The 23,972-nt window shown below is 58.5% G+C and overlaps 1 protein-coding gene across 1 annotated transcript in view; it reads right to left on the minus strand.

Annotated features, from left to right (window-relative positions):
• Positions 1 to 5,757: 5,757 nt before the first annotated feature.
• KIF21B (kinesin family member 21B) overlaps positions 5,758 to 23,972 on the minus strand; it is a 29,713-nt gene continuing 11,498 nt past the window's right edge. Inside the window, exons 9-36 of the mRNA XM_009281917.1 lie at positions 23,237 to 23,432; positions 22,642 to 22,831; positions 22,464 to 22,527; positions 21,765 to 21,989; positions 21,377 to 21,458; positions 20,764 to 20,881; positions 20,263 to 20,454; positions 19,462 to 19,661; positions 19,179 to 19,286; positions 18,665 to 18,733; positions 18,041 to 18,270; positions 17,492 to 17,639; positions 17,200 to 17,394; positions 16,259 to 16,360; positions 15,956 to 16,121; positions 15,601 to 15,661; positions 15,219 to 15,276; positions 14,493 to 14,698; positions 13,933 to 14,007; positions 13,649 to 13,762; positions 12,918 to 12,956; positions 10,932 to 11,068; positions 10,453 to 10,633; positions 9,396 to 9,560; positions 8,735 to 8,852; positions 7,789 to 7,959; positions 7,094 to 7,293; positions 5,758 to 5,812 (exon numbers count right to left, since the gene is read on the minus strand). Coding sequence (XP_009280192.1) covers positions 5,758 to 5,812; positions 7,094 to 7,293; positions 7,789 to 7,959; positions 8,735 to 8,852; positions 9,396 to 9,560; positions 10,453 to 10,633; positions 10,932 to 11,068; positions 12,918 to 12,956; positions 13,649 to 13,762; positions 13,933 to 14,007; positions 14,493 to 14,698; positions 15,219 to 15,276; positions 15,601 to 15,661; positions 15,956 to 16,121; positions 16,259 to 16,360; positions 17,200 to 17,394; positions 17,492 to 17,639; positions 18,041 to 18,270; positions 18,665 to 18,733; positions 19,179 to 19,286; positions 19,462 to 19,661; positions 20,263 to 20,454; positions 20,764 to 20,881; positions 21,377 to 21,458; positions 21,765 to 21,989; positions 22,464 to 22,527; positions 22,642 to 22,831; positions 23,237 to 23,432 — 3,865 coding nt within the window. The remainder of the gene's footprint in view (positions 5,813 to 7,093; positions 7,294 to 7,788; positions 7,960 to 8,734; positions 8,853 to 9,395; positions 9,561 to 10,452; positions 10,634 to 10,931; positions 11,069 to 12,917; positions 12,957 to 13,648; positions 13,763 to 13,932; positions 14,008 to 14,492; positions 14,699 to 15,218; positions 15,277 to 15,600; positions 15,662 to 15,955; positions 16,122 to 16,258; positions 16,361 to 17,199; positions 17,395 to 17,491; positions 17,640 to 18,040; positions 18,271 to 18,664; positions 18,734 to 19,178; positions 19,287 to 19,461; positions 19,662 to 20,262; positions 20,455 to 20,763; positions 20,882 to 21,376; positions 21,459 to 21,764; positions 21,990 to 22,463; positions 22,528 to 22,641; positions 22,832 to 23,236; positions 23,433 to 23,972) is intronic.

The following is a 23,972-nucleotide window of genomic DNA, read 5'->3' on the forward strand; positions in this document are numbered from 1 at the left end:
GCCACCGCTCCCCTCAGCCAGCTGGGCGGCTCCCCAGCATGGGATGGGCGGGCGCCCGGTGTCCCCAGGGAGCCCGTGTCCCCCAAGACCCCAGCCCCAGGAGAGCCGGCTGCTCTGAGGGGCGTGCGACCGGGCAGGGGTGTGGGCAACCACCGCGGGCAGGAGGCACCCAAGCCCCTTCCCCACAGCACCTTTCCGCAGTACCAGGGCCCTGCCAGCTTGGGGGCCCCTCGCGGGGATGATGAGATGCTGCAGGGTTGAGGATGCTCTGACTTCTGCGGGGGTTGGCTGCCACTCTGGCTTGGGACTGCCTGGTTGGACCCCTTCCTCCCCTCCTCGTCCTCGCCAGCAGAGAGGGGCAGAGCCAGCCCCGCTGGGTCTGTGCTTCCTCCACCTCAGCCCCTCAAGTTTCCCCCAGTGCAATCACATCTGCCCCTCTGCCCGAGGACGCAGTGCCTGTAAAGATACAGGTCACCTTCCCACAACGCACGGTAGGGCCAGAAGGGCTGTAGCAGCATCAGTTCACCCAGCCTGTCCCCCAGCCCCTTTGCCAGGTGCATCAGGATGGGACAGGTGGTTCCCAGCTGTGCTCTTCCCCTCTTCAAAGCCATCTCTGCTCCGTCACTTCATTTCAGTACATTTTATTTGTGAAGACAAAAAGGCAAGGAACAAACACAGCCATTGAAAAAACATGTACATCATGAGACTGAAATAACTTACACTATTTACAGGAACACATCAAGGTATAAAATATACGTACACGCCTTGTCCTCTGACAAACCCAGACCACTGGGCTGGGCTGCATGACCCAGCAGAGAAAAAAAAAGCCTTGACAAGAGTTGGCCTCTAGAAAACAGCTCCGAGGAAGAAAAGGCACCTGCTATTTGTGATACTTGTGCAGCGGGAAGGGGTGACGGAGCAGGTGACGCGATGCTGCAGCTGCCCAAGCCCTGCCGCAGGGCTGGACTGGAGGGTACAGGGTGGTCCCAGGACACAGGGGAATGCAGAACAGCTGGCAGGTACCAGGGGCAGAGCTGTTATGGATGAGGGGACAAGCCCTCGGGGGCAGGAGGAAGGCGCAGGGCTGTGCTTTTCTGGGGGTGAGGCCCAGGAGGCCAGGACAGGGCCTGGGGGGGGTCAGGGCTGTGCTGGGCTCCCTCCCAGTTACAGCTGAAGCACCATGCAGCACATGGAGGGGCCAGGGCCAGGGGTCCCCTTCCCTCCCCAGGAGGGTGAAGGGGGCTCAGGGAGGGCGTGCAGCCTGCAGGACGGAGCAAAGCCCCAGTGAGCTTGCTGAAAAGCAAGTGGGAGCCCTGTGCTCTGCAGAGATCGTACCTGGACCCCATCCAGTATGGGACAGGGGAAGGACTGGGATAGGGGCACTGGGAGAGCACCCTGGGGAGCAGGCACTGGTTCTGCAGCACCAAGGCAGGAGGCAGCAACGAGACCCCAAAGCAGCTGTGCTCAGAGGTGCTGGGGAGGAACAACGTACCTGGGGGGGACAGGACCCTGGTGCTCCAGCTCCTCGCAGCTGGCCAGACTGAAAGATGCACCGCCAGCCCGTCCTTTTGTGCCATAAGAGCTATGGGTGCCAGGGAGGGGGCAGTGCCCAGGCTCCCTGGGTGGGCTCACAGTGATTTGGGGGCCCAGTGCTTTTGGGCTCCCGAGTCACCTCCACCCCTTGTGTGCAAAGCTCAGCTCTAGGCCAGCACTACACCCTCAGCAAAGGCTGGAGCTGGCCCCTGTGTGCTGGAGGGAGGAGACCCACGGAGCAAGAGTCAGGGCCTGGGGACAAAAGCATCACCTAGTGATTTGAGGAAGGGAAGGACCTCCCCTGGACTGCAGGTATCATCACACCCTTGGCACAAACCGAGGCACCCCAGGGTGAAGCAGAATGAGGTGCATGGTGTGAAGACAGCTCCGAACTGTCCCTACAACGGAGGGGCTGGCAGAGGGGCTCAGAGACCACAAGAAGGGACTTAAGCTATGCAGCAGTGCAAGTCCTGAGTCCCAGGGGAGCACCCCAGCACAGTGCAAAAAGATGAAACAGCTCACCTGCTTCCTCCGGCAGGCAAACAGCCCTCACCATCATCCCTAGCCCCACCTCCACCTTGGTTGTCCATGCTCACAGCCCCAATCTGAGCTCTGAAGGGCCAGAGTCCAAGGGGCCACCCTTGCTAGACCCACCTGCATATTGGGACCTTGTGCTTTTTAGTGTTTGGGGGAACCTGTCCCCCCAAACTGACAGTGTGGCTCAGAGCTGCGAGCCCCTTCCCAAACCCCATTGTGCCAGGGGAGCGGGGTACGGTGCTGTGTCAGCTCCCCAGCCCCGAGTAGGGGGTAATCTGGGGGCTCCAGGGTTACCCTGGTTTATGGTCAGTGCCTGGGACAGGATCTAGATTCAACTATGTTTTGGGGGTGAAAAATCAAACATCACACACAAGAATCAGCTTCTCTCACAGACCGCCCCCACCCTGGACAGAGGCTTTTACAGCACCAGCTCCCTGCTGCTCCAGGCTGCCACTGAATCACAGCAGGCTCTGGAAAATGGGGACTAGGACCAGCCCATTCCAGCGATGTGCTTTGCATGGACATTTCTCAGACAAGAAGGGCTTCATTGCATCCACAGAGAATATCTGTGAGAGCAGAGGCAGGAATACAGGCTGACCTGAGACTTTCAGAGGTCCCTTTCCATCCTTCAAAGGGACAAGAGGGACCACTTCCAGGCTGCAAATCAACCCAGTAACTAACGGCAACAACACCGAGCCTCAGTTCAAGCATCCCACCAGCAACGGGAGCAAAATTTCAGTGTTGCGACTCAGCTGGGGGATCCCACTGCAAAGGTGCGAGCTGGGAGCACAGGGGAGAGCAGGATGCTGGTCCTGCTGTGCTGCCCAGGAGGAGGCAGGGAGGGGGACACGAGAGGCGGCTCAGACATGCAGCGAGGTGGGGGTGAGGCCATGTGTCCCCAGGATGAATTCAAGTGTCAAAGCCATAACAATAACAATAATTAAGAGAAGAAAAACCTAAAAACACAAACTCCCCACCCCATCCCCAAAATGAAACTCAATGATGACAGCACCCAGCTTGCACCGTGAGGTAGCTAAACCAGATCAACACCCGAGAAACGCCCCCCTGCATGGGAAATACCAACCCACACAGATACTAAGACGTACACACACACACACACACAGAGCTATGGGATCACAGTCACCCCTCGCTTCAAAGACCCCCCCCTCCAGACACTTGCTGCTGTGCCACAGTACCCAGCTCCCTCCACCTGCAGGCTGCGAAAGCCTTGAAGCCCCATCAACATGCTGCTGGACATAGCAGCAAGGTGGATGCTCAGCATCATCCAGGCTTGGCCACTCAGCCCTAGGAAATTAAGCAGCCTACACACAGGAAGAAACTGGTGGCAAAAGGCAAGGCAGGTCTGACCCCAAGCCCCCCAAGAGCAGGTCCCTTCACTGACTTCATCAGGGAGCAGCGAGGGGTTTCAGGTCAGGCACTGGCAGATCTTGGTGCAGACACTGATGCACATGGTACACCTGGCTACAGCCAGCCAAACACACACACCCCACACACCCCCCCCTCTGGCCAAGCAAAGGTTAAACCGGCTGAGGAATGAGCAGGGAAACCCTTTCCAAGACAGGCTTGGAGGGTAACACCTCCTCCAGCCCCCCTACGTCTGTGCTCTACTCTGGCGGCTGCGGTGCCCCGTGCATTTTTGTTTGCCCCCTCCAGTCCTGCGGGGCGCACAGCCCAGAGCTGCCGGCGCTGGCACTTCTCCATCAGCCGTGGCAGGAGGGCTCCTCGCCTCGATGCAGCTGCCGGTCCTGGGCTGTGCAGGGCTCGGCAACGATCATGAGGGACTGGTCACTGTCCTGGGCAGCGTCACACCCACACATGCCATCACACCCTCCACCAAGGCAAGGCAGCAGGATGGGGTTTTTTCACCTCAAAAGGCAACCCCCCCCCATCAAATCAATAGAGATGCTCCTGCCTGTCAAGATGTGGAGGAATTCCCACGCTCCACGTGGAATGGTTTTAACGAGGGCTGGTGGCAAATGATCTGAGGCTGGTCCACGAGTCACCATGGTTGGAGAAAGCAGAGGGAAAATGGTCTGTGCTTTATGGGGTAGGTCCTGGAGCCCCTGGGCTCTGAGATCCCAGTTCAGTGCTGGTGGGATCACGTGGAGAAATCCTTAAATTTGAGTTCAAATGCTGCTTCTTCTGTGACAGAGGGGAAGTGAGAGCATGTGAGGCAAGAGCACCACTCCTGGGGTCTCCTTGGCCATCCCATGACAAGCCCTGCCTGGCACAGGGCAGGACGGAGCAGGGGATGATCAATGGGCTACAGGAGAGATGAAGGAAAGCTCCAGTGTGAGACCAGGCCCTTGCCAGCCCCTTGCACAGGAGAGAGGGAGGAGGGAGCCTCGAGAAGCTGCGCCCTTGGGGAAACACTCCTGGACAGAGCCTCCAGCCTTTCATGGAGATTGGACTGTGCAAGATCATCCACTGCAGGATTGTCCTTCAAGCGTGGAGTGAATCAGGGGACTTGTGCAAGACCAGTGTGTGCAACCCCTTCCTCACCCTGCTCCCGGCACAGCTGACTCCATCCTGTCCCCTCCTCTGGCTGCTCCATGCCTTGCTGGGCCCCCTCCAGCTGTCAGAACCCCGGGGGCCGACGGGCCAAACCTGAGCTAGCCCCCTCCCGGATAGAGGGCTGAGAGCAAAGCCTGGGTGAAGGATTTACAGCTTCCAGCTCCCAGTGATGGCAAAACAAGATGGGCCACAGGGATGACAAATCCAGCCTTGGCTTCTTTGCCTTGTAACCTCCATTCTTGCTTTGTTTCTCCATCTCAAGGGGGTTAACATGCTGCAGGAATCCACCACAAAACACCTGCTGAGGGCCAAGGTGTCAAGAGCAGGGCTAAGCAGCCCTTCCCTTCCCCACTGCAGAGCAGGGTGGGCACATGGAGAAGAGCCTGAGAGCCGTGGGTCAGCTGAGTTTACGACTGGGGTTTGGAGAATTTCGAAGGGAACTGCAGCAGGTTTGTCTAGAATTTGCCCGACAGAGATCTTCCCAGGCTTGCCGTACCTCCATGGCTGTAATACGGCAAAGGAGCTCAGAGGTGAACACCTCCAGTCGCTGGGGACAGGTAGATGGGGAATGATGCAACTACTTGGAAATCCTTCTGCATACCTCCCACAGCAGAGAGGCTGTCCCATGAGTAACGTCTCCAAAGCAGCAGCCCCTCTATGCTGTGGTCCTGGCCAGCAGACACCAAATGTCCTCGTTGCCATGGAGTGGAGAAAGACTCCTGCAGGAACCAGCCCCGGAGCCAACAGGGACAGAAGAAGCACATCATGGTGGAGGCCACATGAGCCCATGGTGGCAGGAGGGAATTGGGTGTCTCTGAGAAGGAGCTAAGGAGCTCTGACCCCCAGAAGTCCCAGCAGGCATTGCAGCAGGGTGGGTGAGAAGACAGACGAAACATTTCCTGGTCACTGGAAAACCATCAAGAAACCTCAGCGGGAGGTAAGGTGGAGCTGATGGTGCCCCATGGAGCTGCCTCCTCACAGGCGCTGGCAGTGCTCAAAGTACCAGATGGGACATAGTCCACCCCGTTGGGTCAGGCACAAGGAAATCCCTATCCCTGGGCTGAGCTCCTGTAGATGACAGGGTCTTGATAGCAAGGGAGAGGTACCCCAACCTTCACCCTCCTGTCATGTCTTCCAGTCTTTTTGCAGTTCCTAGTTTGACCCCGTGGGTAACCTCCTCCCGCTCCAGAGCTTCACTGTCAAGTCGCTGAGAAACAAAGGGGAGAGGGATGGCGTGACCCAGGGGTTCCCTCAGGAGCCCCGCAGACACGCTGCAGAGAGGCACTGCAAGGAGAAACGCTCCCCACCCCCAGCCCATGGCAGCATGCAGCCCACAAGACTTCCAGGCTCTTTTCTCTTGGCAGGAGGTTGCCCAATCCGTTTTGGGGGGCAGGCAGGCCCAATGGGGCTCAGCCTCCAGCTCACCCCACTGGCAGCAACTGGGGACAAAGGGAAATGATGACCTCCAGGGCTGACCTCGACAAGAGGACTCCTGCACCCCTTGAATGAGCTCTAGCTAGGTCAAAGCAGTGACACCGCAGGGAGCTGCTGTGCTTGGTCTCCCCAGGGCATGGGCTGCTTCGGGGGTGGCTGCTGACTCCCACCCCACCATCCATGCAAGCCATGGCTTCCACGGAGCTGCCACAGTAGATGTGGGCACTCGGCAAGGAAAAAAAAAAAAGGCAAACCAAAACAACGCAGGGGTATGGCTGGGACAAAGGGGCAAGTCACTTCTAGCAAAGATTTATCAAGTGGGGAAAAACGCAAAATAGTTTCATACCGTGAAGAAGCAGCTCAGACCAGAGAGAAAGAAAGAAAAAGAAAGAGAGAGGAGCAAAAGCAAGCAACAGAGAGAAAGACAGAGGGAGAAAGAGATGGAGAGAAAGAGAAAAGGAAAGAAAAGACAGAAGAGTGCATGAGCAAGAGAGTCAGAAAGAGCAGGAGGGTCAAGGCAGACTAGTAGCACGGCCCTTTATGGCAAGGACGCGTCGTGGAAGGCAAGGGGTGAGCCCAGGCACGTAATTCCATAACTTTACCCGGCAGTCACTGTGGCACAGATGGGAGGTGGGGAGGAGGAGAGACAGAGAGAGACAGAGAAAAAGGAAGGGAGAAAAGGGACATGGTCGAAAAGAGGATATCAGAGTCTTGCTGCCAAAGAGCTCCCCGAGAGCAGCAGAGGATGCCCAGCCCCAGGGGAGAGGGGTCCCTGCGTGGGGGATAACCCGGGGCATCACCGGAGCATGGGCAGGGGACAGCCGGGGGAATAGCTCTTGGCACTGCAGTGGGCAGGTCGTGTCATGGGGCAGGCTAAGGTGGGCAAGATGAGATGAAGGAGTGGAGGGACTAGAAAGTTGCGAGACTCCCCCCTTCCCTCCCTCCTTGCTCCCTGTCCACTGAGCGCAAACCCACCCAGGCCCGGGGATGACAGTTCAACCCAGGGGTCTCCCACCTCCCGGGGACTCTGGGGAGCAGAAAGCCCAGGGCTCACCTGGAGGCGGTGAAGATGTGCTTTGAGTTGGTGCAGATGGCATTGATGGGGCTGTCGTGCCCTTTGATCTCCCCAACTGGGGTGAAGGTGTCCACATTCCAGACTTTGATCATGCCTCCTCGGCAGGCACTCAGCACCATGGGGCGGCCGGGGATGAAGGCCAGGGCACAGACCCAGTCTTTGTGGGCATTGGGGATTTGCTGTAAGTACGGGCACAGAGCAGAGATCATGACCAACCTCATTTGCAGCACCACCAGCAGCCTCATGCACCCAACCTGGGAGGCTCAGATCCTCACTGTTGCCCTGGGGCTGATCTGGATCATGGGACTAGTGATGCAAAGTTAGGAGGCCAAGAGGATGGATTCAAAAGTCAGGGCTTGGTTTGTCCCCTGGCCAGGAGACAACAATCCTGTCTTCAGAGAGGAACACCATACCCAGCACTGCAATTGATGCTGCAGCCTGTGTGCCAGGGGGAGCTGGCAATCCTGAGTGCCCTACAGCACAAACTTATGGGGGTACAGAGCCACCTCGCACATGCAGTGCCAGATTCCCAGGAACGGGAGTGCCCTCCCTGGTTAGCTCAGTGCAGGACACTGGCACCAGCGCCCTGAACAAAGGTCCTCCTGACCCCCAGCAGCAATACTCCTCTGCCCCACATTACCCCGAGGACCTGTGCGGTATGTTCCCCTCCAGACCTGTGTAAGTTCCTGCTGCTCCAGATCCCACTTCTTTATGCCATTGTCCCTGGAGCCGCTGAAGAGGATGTCTCCCTGGATGGCCAGGCACTCGATGCCGTCATAGTGAGGGGGCTCAAAGTTGTGAGTGGGGCCAATATTGCCCACCATGCCCTCAGCAATCTCAAACACCTGGGGGAAAAACAGTGGGTGAGAGACCCCAGATGGCACTGGAAACAGAGGTGACCCTCTCTTGGAGAACTTGGCCATCGCCCTCCATTTTCTAGGCTCAGGGCACCCACAGTGATGCTGGAAAGGGGACTGGGCATTGGCCAGTGGAGGCTTTTTTAGGGCTGAGGTCTTGCCGGGGGTCCTGCCACCATCAGGGGAGGTCTGCCACCATCAGGGGAGGTCTGCCACCAGAGACAGCCCCCATTCTGCTGCATTTTACTCATGGTGAGCTTTCACACACCTTGATGAGCCAAGTTAACAGCTTGCAGCTGTCAGAAGAGTGGGATCCTGCCTCCCTCATCACCTCACCATTCCTCTTGACTCACATGGTGCCAGTTCCAATTCAACCTGCCAAAAAGCAGCAAAAACCTAAAAGGGAGGGGCAAGTTCTGGCTGTGCTGGAGCTGTGAATGAGCAGGTGCAAAGCATCTGTATTGGGAAGGAGAATCGAGCAGAACAGGGTGAGCTGCTAATCTGGGTCAGCCATAGCATGCAAGTACCAGCCACAGAGCCCAAGGGATGAGAGAAATGCAAATCCATCTCCAAAGGTGCATTTGTATTATGGACCAAGCAAAAGGCAAGATTTGGGGTGAGGAGATATGCAAAAAACACACATGCAGAGGTGAAAACAGAAATCTGGACTCAGATTTCAGGAGGAAAGAAGAGACCTTAGGGGTTGCTAACATCTGGGCTTCCCTATGGGACACAGAGGTCTGCGCTCTAAGGAGGACAGTACCTTGACGTAGTGATCTTTGGAGCCTGTGACCACCAGGTCATGGTTGCTCGCCGTCTGGTTTACCGTGAGACACATCACAGGCCCGATGTGGCCACTCAGCTTCCCGATGGGCTGCAACCTGAGTTCAGTAACATGGGTCAGCCAGCCCCTTCCCAGGTTCCGAAGCTCCTCCAAGGGGCTCTCCCAGGCAGAGACCCCCACAGCCCTGGAGCCCCCCAGTAGGGGTTGTTCCCTTTGCGGGACTGTGAGCAGGGACACCCCTCTTCCTAGGGATGCCGGGGGAGGAAGGCAACCTCAGGGCATGTCAACATCTGGCGACAGAGCCTAGGCTGCAGCAAGGGGTCAGCAGCCCAGTGCCCACCTGGCAGGGAGGGGGACAAGGGCAAAACCAGGGGGGTACTGCTGCTCATCCCATGTCTTCCCCCTTCTCCTACACTCTGCCCAGCTCATGGACAAAACCCCCACCCCAAGTAGCTCCATTGCTGCTCATCACCTCTTGGGTCCCATAGGAAAGGGTCCTGAAAGTCCTTATTCCAGGCAACTTCCATTGCTAAAAAGGCTTTCACTTGCCCTGGTGGGAGTCATTTCAGGCCCCTCTGAGCAGACAGTGTCCACTCAGCATCCATAAGCTGTTCTGCCCACCCCAGCACTACCCCCTCACCTGCTCAGCTCCCAGATGCGGACGGAGTTACCAGTGGCAGCGTAGAGCATAGTGCCAGTGGGGTTGAGAGCAATCTGGTTGATTTGGTGCTCCCCCTGCACACTGGTGACAGTGCGGGTGGTGGTCCCAGCACATGCATCCCCAGAGATCACCTGTCCAGAAGATCTAAGGGAGAAAGAGGTCAAGGGGGGAAGATGAGCAGAGATCAGAACTACCGAGGCCCCACTTGAGGAACCGCATGGGGCTGTTGGCTCCAGGCTGGCACAGGTGGGTCCCACATCAGGGAAAGGCCCTAGAGGTATCACCGTCTCTCTGGACCCAACGGGATCAACAAGACCTCTGTCCCCTAGGCCAGTGCCCTGCCTGCAGAGGGAGCCAAGGATGTCGGGTGTGTGCATGACATGGAGCATCCTGCCCTGGTTTCAGTTTGAGGGCTGCTCTTCTCTCCTCCCATTCCTCTTTGCTTCTGGCAGGAGAAGCTGTCTAGTGTTGGCAGTCAGCACAGGGAGGCAGAGGTATTTGGCCTCTGCACCAAGGGAGAAGCACCTTCAGGCCAAGGTAGATGAGCTGAGGCTAGATGGAGAAAGGAGCTCTATGCTGGAGCGAGCTGGTAACCCACGCCTGCCATACTCCTAATATTTGAGCCCTGCTCCAGACCGGCAGACCACAGCTACAGCCTGTCCCATGCTCCTTTCTGGTCTTCAAAATCCTCATAAAGATTTGAGTTTGCCACTGGAGAGCCTGTGATTTACGCAGCCATGATGCTGTTGGGGGCTGTGCCTCCTCTACAGAGCTGCTGGCTCTCTTGGCCATCCCCCAGAAGTAGCTGCAAATCTCTTCAAAGCTCTTTACCCTGAGCCTTCGCTGCAGGAGGTCCCCACGGATCCCCTCACCCCAAGCTCCCTCCCATCCTCCCTGTTCCCTAAGGATGCAGTGCTACAAACTGGCACTAAAGCAGCTGGTACTTGGCCCTGTGTCCCCAGCCCCAGTAGGTCCTGGGACTGGCTTCTGCAAAGCCAGATGCCCAGAGTGCCCAGCGTCCCCGCCTGCCACATACGTGAGGGTGCGGATGCACCGGGCCGAGTCCCGGATGTCCCACACTTTGATGTATGACGTGGACACGGTGAACACCAGCCCTGTGTGGCTGCAGTACTTGATGGAAACCACGTTGTTTGGGTGACCCTTGAGGGAAGCAATTTCTTGGCCTGTCACCAGGTTCCACATTTTGCAGCTCCGGTCTGCGGGAGGAGGAACATGCCCAAGAGTGTCAAGTTGGGGGGAGGGTCCCTCCGAGGGCACGGTGGCTTGGGGGTAATACCCCTTCTGAGCACCCCCCTCCCCTAGTGCCAGAGGAAAGGAGCCAGCCAGACCCAGCACCGGGGCAGTGCAGGGCAAAGCTCAACGTTGAGGACAGGAGAGAGGCCCAGGAGAAACCATCCCCATAGTGCCCGGCACTTCACCTATTCCCCTGTGCCGACCTGCTCCCATAGCATCTGCAGGCCAGCAACCCCCACGTCCTCTCTGTCCATCACACACCTTTGGACCCAGTGAAAAGCAGCTCGTCGGTGGCGTCCAGGCAGAGCACAGGCTTGGTGTGTCCTTCTGCCACGGAGACGCACTGCAGTGGGGCTGTCCGGGCATTCTTGGTGCCACCCACCGGGTTAATGATGCCCCTTGTGTGGGAAAGAAAGAACAAGCATGGTGGGGTGTGTGTGGAAAGGCACCACACTACACAGTCCCAGGGGCATGGGAGAGCAAAAGCTGCCTCACCCCGAGCATCTTCCACCGCCTAGCAGTGCGATGGGCCCCTCGGTCTGAAACCAGCATGTCTGAGCAAAGCTGTTCATGGAAACCCCGGGAATCTCCCCAGGAGCAGCCCCTGCTTACTGCATCTGCCCCAGCAGTACAGACTGGGAAAGGAGGGGCTGCCCAGTGGCCTCTGCTCTCCTGCTGAACCTCTCACGCCTGGCCAGCACAGACTCAAGGAGCCAGGAGACCCAGCTCATCAGTCCTCAGATCAGTTTGGGACAAACTGCACCTTCTCCAGCCTGAAACTGCTGGGATAAATGTTTCAGCGTACCAATATCCAGCACCCCAGTTCCTTGGAGGCTGTCCGCCTGTGGCTGGTGACATTTGGAGACAGGGCTCCGCTCCTTTACGTAAGACCACAAGGGTGACAAAGGACAGCACTGGCATTTGCACCCAGCGTCCTTGTCGCAATGGCTGTGGAAACCCTGCACCCACCACTGTCTCTGGGCAGCAGAGGACCTATCCCTGCCAAACCTTCCTCCAAGGGACACCTGCTGCCTGTCCCTCTAGGCACAGCATCTGCCAATCCCCTCCACTTCAGCAGTGCTCAGGGTGCTGAGGTCCAACAGCCCTACCCTTCCAGATCCAAGTGTGCATGGCCACCAACAGCTCTTCCCAGCTGTTGTCCCAAAGCACAGCCTCCTCGCATCCGTGGGGCCCTGGCTTGTGCTAGTCTCTTCTTATAGGCAGGGAAACTGAGGCTCAGGGCTGGAGAAGGGCAGGCCCGAGGCCACATAAGGTTTGCATTAGTCATGAGGACAAACACAGGCTCATTAAATTGGGTTTGGAAATCACATGCATGTGATCTTTCTTTCTCAGCAGCTGCACTTACAAACTCAAATTAAACAGCCCTCCCCTGACCCCTAGTGTTTCTACCAGTCTCGAGATGACGCTGAATCTAAATGGAAATCCCAGCTCCCTAGGGTGAGATGTTATCGATGGACGTTGCATTGCTGCCTGACGGCAAAGTGCCCAAGGTGATGCAGCACAGACACATCTGGTGCCACCTCCTCAGTGACTGTGGGGGAGGTGGGCATGGGCACCATGAGGGGACACGTGGGTGCTGGAGGGCTGATGTTCCTAAGGGATGGGGAAAAGGTGGCCCTCGTGTTGGGAAACCTCTGTAGGCAGGAGGGTGCAGTGGGACAAGCCCAGGAGCACCTTAACCCCAAGGCTGAGCTCTGCACCACAATCTGACTTGGTTTCTTTGGGAAAGAGATCTACCCACCCACAACCCAGCACCAGGGAAGCACAACCAGGTGTGGGGAGCACCTGGAGATATTTGCCTAGAAGATGCTTGCAAGAAGGACACACTGGGAGTGCCCAGGATTGCTTGCCCCCTTCCCCAGCATCACACCGTCCTGCTGGAGAGCTGAGGGACGGGATGGGACATGGTGGCGTCATGCTGATGAGAGCCCGCCAGAGATGGAGGAGAACATGCTGCCACCCCAAACCAGCCAGTGTCCATAGGTGAGCCCGGTGCCACGTTTCCAAGGGCTGATCAGAGCAGGAATGGTTCAAACTCGCAACCGAGGGGACAGTGTCAGATACTGGAGGTGGCATGCCAGGAGGGGACAGCACACACAAGCTGGGAGGTGGGGGAGAGCAGCAAGGTGCAGGTGGAGCATGCAGGGACAAGGGAGAGCAGACTCATGAGACAGAGAGAAAGAGGAAGAGAGGAGGAAGGGATAATAAATAGAAAGTTGTCTATACCTCAGCACCTCCGAGACAGAGGAATCGCTGTCATCAGACCTAGGGGCAGAAAATTAGCAGGATTATGGGAGAGAAAACCCAGACTGGAGAGGCAGCAGAGGAGTCAGAGATGGAGGATTGTTATTGCATCCAAGCCAGTGTAGGACAGAGAGAAGGAGGAAGGGAGAGAGGGAGAAAAAGAAGCACACATGGAGAACCAGGAGAGAGGGCAGAGGAGCAGGAGGGCATGTGAGGATCAGACAGCAGGTCTCCATCAGGGAATGTCAGCGCTGCTAGCAATGCTCCGAGATGAGGGCAGCTGCCCAACCTGCTGCAGGGGGAGGCTGGGAGGCTGGAGCAGCATTTGTGGGTTGGTGCCAGTCCTTCAGCTTCCTGCGAGCCCCCATCCCGCCTCACCCCATCCTGCTCCATAGCCTTTGCCAGTCGTCCAAGTCTGGCACCACCATGTCTCCAAGTAGGGCTTAGCCAGGGGCCAGGACTGCGAGCTCCTGCAAGCGGCCAGCTTGGAGGAGACACACAGCAGGCAGGACCGGGCAAGGGTCCAGCATGGCCCTTGCAGAGCATCTGCTCACTCACGGAGAGGAGCAGGGAGTGAAAATGGTGGCAGGAGGCTGGCTGGAGCCGCTCCAGGTCCTGTGCTCTTACACTCCACCGTGGGACCCGGTATGTGTCATTTGCTGTTATGGTATGGGTCCCCCTCACTCAGACCCTCCCACCCCACCAGGACTTACTTATCCAAGGCAGACCCCTGGCTTTGGTTGCTCGTGAGACGAGAGAAGACATTGCGGTCGTTGCGTGGACGGGTGGGTGGGGATGAAGGAGGCGTGAAGCCAACATCTGGAGGCCTGAGCCAGGAAGGATTAGAGGGACAAATGACTTGGGAATTGCTCACCTGGCAGCTGCCTGGCACACCACGGCCCAGCAAGAGCTGGCTCAGCCAGCATCTCTCCCCACTTGTCTGGACCACCCAGCCTCTCCCTGCCCATGTCGCCATTTCTCTAGCTCCCAAGCTCACCTGGCAGGTTGTCCACGGTCATAGGATTTCCTCCTTGTCAGAGGTGAAGTGTCCGAGCCACGAGATTGCCTGGGACTAAAGCAAGTGAAACAGAGCACAGTGGGTGCCTGCCTCCCCTGCTGGGATCCCTCCATGCTGAACACCCATGTCCTTCCCCAGCAGAGCAAATGGAGAAGTTGGGCTGCCCTGGAGTCACAATCACAAGATCAGAGGATGCCTCGAGTCCTCCCATGAGCGTGGAGGCCTTTGGCAACCCAAGAAGCCTCCAAGAAGGCTGATAACCCAGGGCAGTGAGTCAGGGACCCTTGCACGCCCCCTTCTTTCCCTCCTCCTGGAGTACCCTTCTCTCCCTCTGCAGAGGATACCAACATACTCCTAGACACTCTCCAAGTCCCACTGGAGAAATCCACCACCGCTTGCTGCAGACGAGCCTGGACAGATGCAGAATTGGGCTCACCCTCACCGCTCTGCAACTCCACAGCCAGGGCACAGCTTCCCACCTGCTGGCCCATGCCTCCATGAGCTTCCCAATGCCCAGAGACCCATCACCCCATGCTCACAAGGTGCTTCCTCGCGTGGGCAGGCTGATGGTGCGTGACACCTTCTCCTTGTAATAGGGGTCTCGGATGGAGAAGCTGATCCCATCCTCTTTGATCTCCATGAGGGATGCCAAGGACTTGGTGATGTTCTTGGTGGAGACGTCCAGCGTGGGTCCTAGACACTCAGCCGACACTGCCTTCATCTGCCCTGAGAGCTTGGGCTCTCCCTAGAGCAGGGCAGAGGGCTCAGGCACAGGCAGCACGGGGGGAGGACAGCGGGAGCAGCCAGAGAGCTGTGGGGTGGAGCAGCTCGTGCCCTCTTGGCCACAGGAGGTTGAGTTCCTCCTGCATTGTGCTGGGATGCCCATCACAGTGCTGGCTCTCCATACTCTAAGCAAATGTGACAGCCTGTGCAGAACAACGGGTGCTTTCCTCCACCTTTGCCCACAATGGATGCAGCACTGCACAGGGATCTCCTTGGTGCCCACTCAAATCTGGAGGGTATTGGCTGATGCGGTGGATGTTTCCTAAGTCTCTGGTGCTTCAGAGGACCACAGGACCAGGCGGCCTGGGTTCCTCCTTGCCTAGAGCTGACCCCACCCAGAGACCAGCCATACTGCCTTATGCCAAGCCTGACTCTCCAAGGGTCAGACTGCAGAGCAGAGGCCTGGAGCATCGCTGAACAACATGCCCTTCCATCCCTCCTCCCATTCCCTGTGACGGGGCCACACAGAAAGGCCAACTAACCTTGAATTTGAAGTCATCCTGGCTTGCTGAGCCCTTCATGGTGAAAGACTGGGAGATGCTGCAAGGAGAAAGGAGCAAAGATGAATCTTTAGTGCCGAACTCCTTTCAGAGAGCCAGCTGCCACTGGCCTGCCAAACTCCTTGGGTCACCCCCTGCTCCCCAGCACCCTTTCTCCAAGGGATGACCTAGTCTTCACTCCCTGCGGGTGTCTAGGAGACATCTCTGCTCCCCTCCCCAAGGGCTGTGCACCACAGGAAAGCTTAGGTGGGGCTTTGTTCATCCATGTCCATCTGCGATGTCCCATGGGTGGCACCAGACATCCTACCCCACCCCTGGCCTCCCAGCCACCACCAGCTCAGGCAGGGCTGGGCTGGGTGCTCACCTCCCATCAGAAGCCAGGCTGAACTCTGAGACCTCCTCGTCCGTGCTCGTGTAGCCATTCTCTGTGCAGGAGGGAGACAGCACATGAGCAGCGCAGAGGGGACCCCATTGTGCTGAGCCCCATCTGAACCGTGAGGTGGAGGGGACAGCCCAGGCAGTTGGGGGCAGGGACCTGGTCCTCGTCCCTGTTGTGTGGTGGCCGGAGCACATGTCCCCACCCATCATCGCCCTTGGGGCAGCCCTGGGCACACTGGTCCCAGCCGTGGCACCTCCAGGTGTTACTTGGGGGACCAGCATGGGTGGGCACCTCACCCCACAGGCAGCATGCCCGAGGATGCACCAGCCCTGGGTCCCACCTTGCTGGACGTTGTGGATCAGGGCCTGCAGCTCAGGGTGCGACTCGGCTTTCTCCCGCAGGGCATCCAGGATGGCGTGGTTCTGTGAGGAGCCGGTCATGTCTGTCTGCCGCAGGCGCCCCTCCAGCAGGCGGATCTGGGCCTCCTTCTGTGCCACCTGCAGCCCCTGGGGAAGGACGGCCACGCTGGGTCTCAGGTGGGTGTCTTGGGTCCCCACCACCTGGTCCCCATCCTGGCACCCTGCTCCCCTCCCCAGTTGCAGGAAACCCCATCATGCATCCAGGTCCTGGCTTGGCCCCGCACCTTGTCAATGGAGGCCTTCAGGAAGTTGTCCAGCAGGAGCCGGGCTTCGGCCAGGGAGCAGGAGCTGATCACCACCGAGGTGTCCGTGGAGTCCAGCTCCTCCTGAAATGTGGAGGAACGGGTGTTGGATGCAGCGGGGGAGCTTTGCCACTGGGTGTGGGATGGGCAGAATGGGCACTGTGGCCAGCACAGCACCTCCACTGCCCCGTCAGTACTGCCCAGTCTCGACACTCGCTCTCCTCAGTCTGCCCAAGTGGCTATTGGGGAGATCCAGCCATGGAGATGGCTAATGCAACCTGAAGGGCTTCTGTGTTGCTAGAGGAATCCTGGTGCCAACACTTAATTAGACACTAATCTGCAGACACCAGCCTCACCCAAATTCACAGCAGATCAGGTCACTGGCCCAAAGGCTAGTGTGAATTAACAACAGCCCCTTCCCCAGCAACCTAGGTGACAGCCGGGGACAAGCCAGGGACAGCACACAGCCTCCAGCCCAGGCTGCAGCTGGTAGAGGGGAGCCAGGAGCCACACAGCATCTCTGCGGTGTGCCCAGTGTCAAAACCGGATACAAAACCTGCAGGGTTTCTGCTGGAAAAAAAGCCAGTCCTCCCTGGGATGTTTCCAGCACGTGAAACTCCCGTGGGGATGAGTGACCACCAGCCCCACAGGCAGGATGGGTGCTGCAGCTTCCCTACATCCCGGGGCAGTGGGGCACGGGGCACCGGCAGCCTGTCCATGGACGTGCAAGGACCTGGCAGCACTTCCCTCCGCAATTAACCACCTAATGAGAAGTGATTGTGTGGGTGCAGCCCCACCGAGTGTGTGACACGGCTCAGAGGAGGACGCCAGGATGCCCAGCTTGGCCATGCCCAAGGACACCCTCGCCTCCCAGGGATGCTTCTGCTCTCTCCCTGCCAGCTAGGCCCAGTCCAGCCACCCACCTTGGTCTCCTCGATCTGCATGATGGTGGCCTGGCAGTCAGAAATGCTGTCATTGATGTAGTCGATGTTGGCCCCCAGCACCTCGATCTCCTCATTCAGCTCCTGCAGCCCCTTCTGCTCCTTCGGACTCTCTGCCTGCAGTTTTGCCCTCTTACCCAGCAATGCTTCCTGCAGCAGTGCCAGCTCCTCGCGTTTCTGGGGGAAAAGGGAGGGGGATTGGCACTGTCGACATGGCTGTCCCCCTGCTCTACATCCACCACCCCGTCCTCTCTGTCCCCAGCACCACCGTCACCTTGATAAGCCTCTCCATGTCAGCCTCCAGGTTGACGATGGTCATCCTCTGCATGACGATGTCGAAGATGCGCCGCTCCAGTGACTGCCACTTGAGGCGGGCAGCTTTGCTGAAGGTCTGACTTGTCCCCTTCTTGGGGAACTTCTTCCTACAGCCGGAGGGGAGAAGAGGCACATGGGAGACTGGCCCGGAAAGCTGTGCTTACCCCAAAAGGATGCCTGGGCTCTGACTGGCCAGGAGCGGAGGAGGCATCTGCACTGTTTCTGGACTGCCCAACTTCTCCATCGCCCCTTAGCAAAGAGAGGGACAAGAGATGAGCCCAGCAAGGTTTGTGCTGTGGTGTTTAATGCTCGTGGAAGGCCAGCACTGGGCTCAAGCCCAAGTGACAGTCAGTCACACGCTGCCAGCACAGCCTGTCACTGGGTCAGTGGTTTAACATGGGCCAAATGCACAATAAGAAGCTGGTATTCAACCTCCGGCACCAGCCAAAAGCCAGATGTGGGAGTTCTGGGATGCCTCATCACCCATCCACGCAGCCCCTGCCCTGACCTGGTGGGCCGAGCCCCATTCACGGAGGATGAGGGGTCTCCCAGAAAGTTGTTGATTTTCCTGTTCCACTGGCGCACGATGCTGGAGACAGAGCGAGCACCAGACTCTGGCTCAGAGGAGGTGGTGCTGGCCGAGACTTCTGCGCCTGAGTCCAGCATGGTTGGCTTCTGGCTTGTCCTGCCTGCGACCCGGTCTGACATGGGCTTGGCAAGACGGCGCAGCGCTGAGACCTGCCCAGAGGAGGGGTGGAGGAGACGGTGTCAGACGGGCATCCCCAGCCCAAACCTGTCGCTGTCATCCCCAGGTCCCCACAGGACCAAGAACGGCAGCTCTGGAGACCCGAAGCCCCAGGGCCATTTGTGCCCCATGGGTTTCCCCCTTCTCCCTTGTGGCCCATCCCCTGCCACCAGGCTCAGCTGCTGCAGGAGACGGGCAATTCCTCTGCTGCCTGCAATCATCTCCTACCTCGTTACTGAGCCGTAAAAATCCCCCCACCCTTTTGGGAAACCTGCTCCCAGAGTTGGCACCGTCTGGAGGATGGGGTGTCTCTGAGCCAAGCGCTGGGACCAGGACCCCCATGGGGGCTGGGGGCTACATGGAAGCAAACCTCCCACCGCCTCTCACCTCCTGGGTTTTCCTCCGCAGCACTATTTCCTGCTGCCGCTTCTGAGACTCCAGAGCCCGGATCTGAAACTGCACAAGAGAGAGAGAGACCCCTGGGGTTCTGCCCAGACACCCCAACGATGGTCGCAGTCCTGGGGCTCCCACCACCAAAGCTTGGAGCAGTTACTTTGGCATGAACAGTCTCACTTGTGATTTTAACAGCGAGTAGGTTTCCAGCCTTGAGTCTGGCCCTGATGGCACATTGCCCCCCGAGCACAGCGGGGAGCTCACAGCATCTCCCCACAACCACACTGGGAGCTGCAGGAAGCCCTTGGGAGCCATTCAACCAGGTGTGCTCTGCTGGGGCTGTGTGGACCCTGGTGAGGCCATGGGTGCAGCAGGGCCCTGAGCTTCACCGACTGATATTTATGAGCATCTCGGAGTGTCAGAGCAGGACAAACATCCACCCCCAGCCAGCCCAGTTTCCCCCCAGCATGGGGATGCCCAGTGGCAGGCAGGCAGGCTGGGCTCTCACCTCCTGCCGGCGCTGCTCCTTCTTGAGCTGTGCAATCTCCCGATTCCGCTTCGTCTCTGCCAGCCGCCTCCGCTGCTGCTCCTCCCGCATCTGCTTCATCAGCGCAACCTAGAACAGGAAGGTACCGCGTGTCAGTGCAGGCACCCGACTGTCCCAGGGCACCCACCCACCAGACAGACAGACAGATGTCCTGCACTTGCCACCAGGAGTGGAAAACATCACTTCTGAGCAGGGAACCAGACTTGACCAGGGATGCCCTCCCTGCCCTGGCATGTCCAGGTACCTTTGCCTTCTTCATCTCGGCCACCTCCGCCTGCAGCTTCCTCAGTTCCCGCTCGTAACGGGACTGGTTCTTGAGCAGGCGAGCATGCTCCTTCTGGGCTGCCTGGAGCTTCTGCAGGTCCCGGTTCATCTCCTTCAGCCGCTTCTCGTAGTCTGCTTTGATCTTGTTGGCTTTCTCCTCCGTGTAGCACTCCATGGTGCCTGGGGGAGCGAGGGCTTGCGATGGCCACGCACCCCAGGCTCCTCCTGCACCTACACACCCTGCCTTGAGGCACTGGGCACTGCTCCCTCCCCATCCCGCCAGACCTCTCCCTCACCCCTCTGCTCTGGCCCCATCACAGGCTGGGGTCTGTCTGGGGGCACCTGCTGGAAGAGATGGGTTAGGGCTCAGCGCAGGGCAGGGACAGTGGTTTACAGCACAGTTGCTGGGCTGAGAGGAGCTGCAGACCTAGACCTACAGCCATGTGCATGGGTGATCCTGCCCTGCTGAGCCTAGAGATCAGCTAAACCACTAGGTCTTTGGGGTCTTCACGTGCCCCTCAGCACCTCAGTTTCCCCAAGTGTTCCTACATCTCACGAAGCAGTGTTCAAGGCTAGAAGAGGCTTTGCCTCGCCATCCTTTCCAGCCACCTCTCCAGCACCAGCTGGGTCAGGAGCTCTTCAGCTGACTAGTCCCACTCCCCATGGCAAGACAAGCAGGGTCTTGGGGGTCCCAGGGGCTCAGAGGCAGGGGGATGGCAAAGCTCTACCAGAGCCAGTGTTGCGTGTGGGGATGGGATCCCACGGGCGAGGTGGTTCTCACTGAGGTTCTGCAGGACCCGGTCACGCTCCAGCTGTGTGTCCCGAATCTTGTTCTGCAGCAGGATCAGCTTCTCCTCGTACTGGTGCTTGAGGGTCTGCAGGCGCCGCTGGCTGTTCTCCAGCTCATCAATCAGCTTCTGCTTGATCTCTATCTCGCAAGTCAGATCCGCCAGGTCGGCCTGGAAATTCACGGCTGGAGACCGGTGGGGGACAGTCAGGCTGGGAGGGATGGAGGAGCATCGCTCCTACGGCCCCGCTGAGCCACAGCACAAGGAAAGGGCAGAGGGAGCTCATGGGAACCCACGTCACTGGGGAGTGGCAGCACTCCAAAGAGCATCGGAGACTCCCTGAAGCAACGTTGGTGCTTTTCCAAGCCCCCCAGAGGAGACGTGGCTGGGGCATCACAGTGGACTCTCCCTTCCCAGAACCAGAGCTCAGTGCCAGAAGACACCAGCAAATGCACCCCCATACCCTGGGCTGCATGCATGGCTCCGCACTTTACCCTTCTCCTCTGCATCCGAGTCTGAGTCCACCAGGCTATCCTCACTTCCTGAGTCCTCATCTTCATCCTCACGTCCATCCTCTTCCTCACAGCCGCTCTCGTCCTGTTCCTCCTCCTCCTAAGAGATGAGTGCCTAACCTCAGCTTGCAGCATGGCCTTGCCCTTCTCTCTGCAGCTCTTCCCTCCTCTAAGCTTGAGCTCACTCTACAGTGATGGGCTGCAGCCCCCACAATGGGATTCAGCCTCCCACACAGGATGCCCAGGGGCTGCAGCACCATTTCTGGACCCCCAGCATACACAGTTGAGAGGAGCAGCTGTGTGCCCCATCCATCCTTGCATCCATCCCCTCCCAGCTGAGTAGCAGTGGATTGCCCAACCCCCCTTCACCTACGCTTATTGAAACCAAGCCCAAAAAGATGTGGGCTCCTTGCTCCACAGCAGGGCTGGCTGGGGAGCATCCAGCTCCCCCCTAATCCAGCATGGAGTCCTTGGCTCCATGACTCCTCCAGCCTGCTTGCAGGGCCAGGCTGGGCTTGGTCCCTCTCCCATGTGGGGCAACGACAATGCTCCACACCCAAACACCCCCCTCGGTACAAGCACAAAGCCTGCTCACCTCTTCCACCTCGTTCTCATCCGTCTCCTCCCCATTGTCCTGCTGCAGTTTCTGCCGCTTCTTAAATCCTTCCTTCTCCGGGCTGGGGGAGAGCAGAGGGGTGCTGATGAGTCCTAGCATGGGAGAGCCTGGGGGCGGGTCCTGCCAGGGCCCCCCTTGCCTCCTGCTTTTGGACCCTTTGGGGAAAACAACCTCCAGGATCGTGTGGTAGGTGAAAAGGAGACCAAAGGCAAGGCAGCACTGGGAGAGGAACCCAGGCACCTGGGCTCTGTCTCGGTGCTCTGGCTTTAGCATGGACGGAGGAAGCAGGATACCCGACCCCACAGGGACAGACAGGGACCGACATGCAGCCTCCCCCCTCCCAACATTGCAAAGCAGCTGCCTTCACCTTTTCCTCCGCTGCCTCCTCTCTTTCTTTTTCAGGCGCTCCAGGTCCTGCTTGGCCCGTCGGAGAACATCGGAGGCCTCCGTCTCCACCGGAGCAGCGGGGCTGCACAGGCCAGCCAAGCCAGATGCTGGGGACGAGCCCATGGAGTAGGGGGGCCGGGCAGAGACACGTGAGAGACTGCGACGCAGAGACTCGTTCATGGACTCGCTCTCCAGGAGCTTCGTCCTAGGGAGTGGAGATGGGATGAGGTCAAAGAGGGGACATCCCACTGTCCCCAGAGGAGGGGATCTTGCCTGGTTTTAGGATGATGTGAGCCAGGGACAGAGTCACCACAAAGCCATTCCCATTCATATTGGGTCAGAAGGTCAGGATGCTGCAAGACAAGGTCCCAGGATCGCGCAAGAGACTGGGATGACCCAGCTTTGGGGGGCCAGCAGTCCCTGGGAGACACCAGGCACTCCTGCCAGGATCTCCCCCTCCATCAATGGCCACACAAAGGACGACAATGGCCAAAGCACTGCCCGGCACCAAGCCCCAGTGTAGCAGCAGTGTAGTCAGCTGCTACTCCATCAGGGCTTATAACTCACCCCACTGATGCTGGAGGCACGGAGCTGTGAGCCACACCTGGGCTCAGACCCCACCACAGCACCCACCGGCCCAGGGACCCAGGTGACTCACCAGCCCCCATGCCCAGCTCACCTCAGCTCTTCAATCTCCCGGATGTAGTTCTGGATGAGGGTGCCAATGGCTTCATTACTGTCACCTGGAGGAGCAGAGGCACAAGTGGATCAAGGCAAGACATGGGCTGTACTGCAGCACCCATCCCAGCTATGCTGGCTGGGCTGACCCACCATGCCACGCACTAGCCCAGCCTCACCTGCCTTGGCCAGCAACAGATTGGCCTCCTGGCTCATAAGGTGGGTGACCCGGCTGTTGATAGCATCGATGGCCTCCTGCATGGCCTTCACCCGCATGCGCAGGGCACTGTTCTCCTTCTGCAGCATGGCGTTCTCGCGGAAAAGGTCGCTGTAGCCCTCAGAGCCATCCTCCCCGATGACCCGCTTGCCCTGTGGGGACGGGAGGGGAGTCCCTGAGCGCAGGGCAAACTGGGACATGGGGGCCCACTGCTGCATCCCTGGGGGCAGCCCCAGCCACCAAAGCAGGGGCAGGGACAAATCTATGGACCAGGAAGGTCTGAGCTCAACAGGCAGAGGGTGAGAGATGCTTCAAGGCTTCTCCCTGCCTTGGCATCCCCAAGAGGACTTGCCCGAGGTCCTGCCTGTAGCAGGGCAGGAGCTGAGCCCCCATCTCTTAAGCCTCCTGACCTCTTTTAGCAATTACCCCTATCAATAGGGGCAGAGCGCGGTAGGCAGGAGAGTCTTTCCCGCTAAAACCGCCCCAATTCAAACACGAGGAGGCAGCTTTCTGCTCCTGCCTCCATCCTACCTCTGCAGGCTTGCTCGGCCACTCACCGCCTTGTACTCCATCAGCTCCATCTGCAGGCGGGCGATCTCGGCCCGCAGGGCACTGATCTGCTGACTTGTCTTGTCCTGGTTCACCACCACCTTGTTCTTGATGTTGCGAGCCCGGTTAGCATACTTGAGTGTGTTCAGGGTCTCCATGAAGTCCCGATCAGATGGGCTCACGCAGGCAATCATGATGGTTTGGCTTGGGGAGGTGAAGGTCAGGGTGAAGAGACAGTTTCCCCCATGCCGTGCCAACTTGGCACATGGACACCTGGGACCCAGCACAGGCCACATGCCCCCAGACACCCATCCTAGGCCCTTCTGTGTTTTATAACCAAGGTATAAACTGGGTTCAGTCCTTCCCAGGGCCAGAGTACCGGCAAGACCCCACGAGCAACACATCATGCAGCACTGAGCAAAGCCAACCTCCACCAGCCAGCCCACACACACCAGGATTGCTGGGGAAGAATTGGGCTCTTCAGAGAAGTACCCCCAAAGCAGGCAGGGAATTCAATCCATCCCATGCTGGGCAACACTACCTGCCAAGTCCCAGATCTGCAAGGGTTCTGGAGTGTTTTGCACCAGCTAATTCTGCCAAAGCTGGCTAATTGCACCTGGGACTCATGAGGAGCCAAGTTCTTTACATCTGCAAAGTCATGCACTGCCTGCCAGGAGGCATCCCCTCCCCAGCAGGCAACCCACAAGGCATTTGAGTCCTGAAATACCTCCTACATGGCTCCAT

Source organism: Aptenodytes forsteri, unplaced genomic scaffold, assembly GCF_000699145.1.
Source record: "Aptenodytes forsteri isolate BGI_AS27 unplaced genomic scaffold, ASM69914v1 Scaffold213, whole genome shotgun sequence".
NCBI classification, from domain to species: Eukaryota; Metazoa; Chordata; class Aves; order Sphenisciformes; family Spheniscidae; genus Aptenodytes; species Aptenodytes forsteri.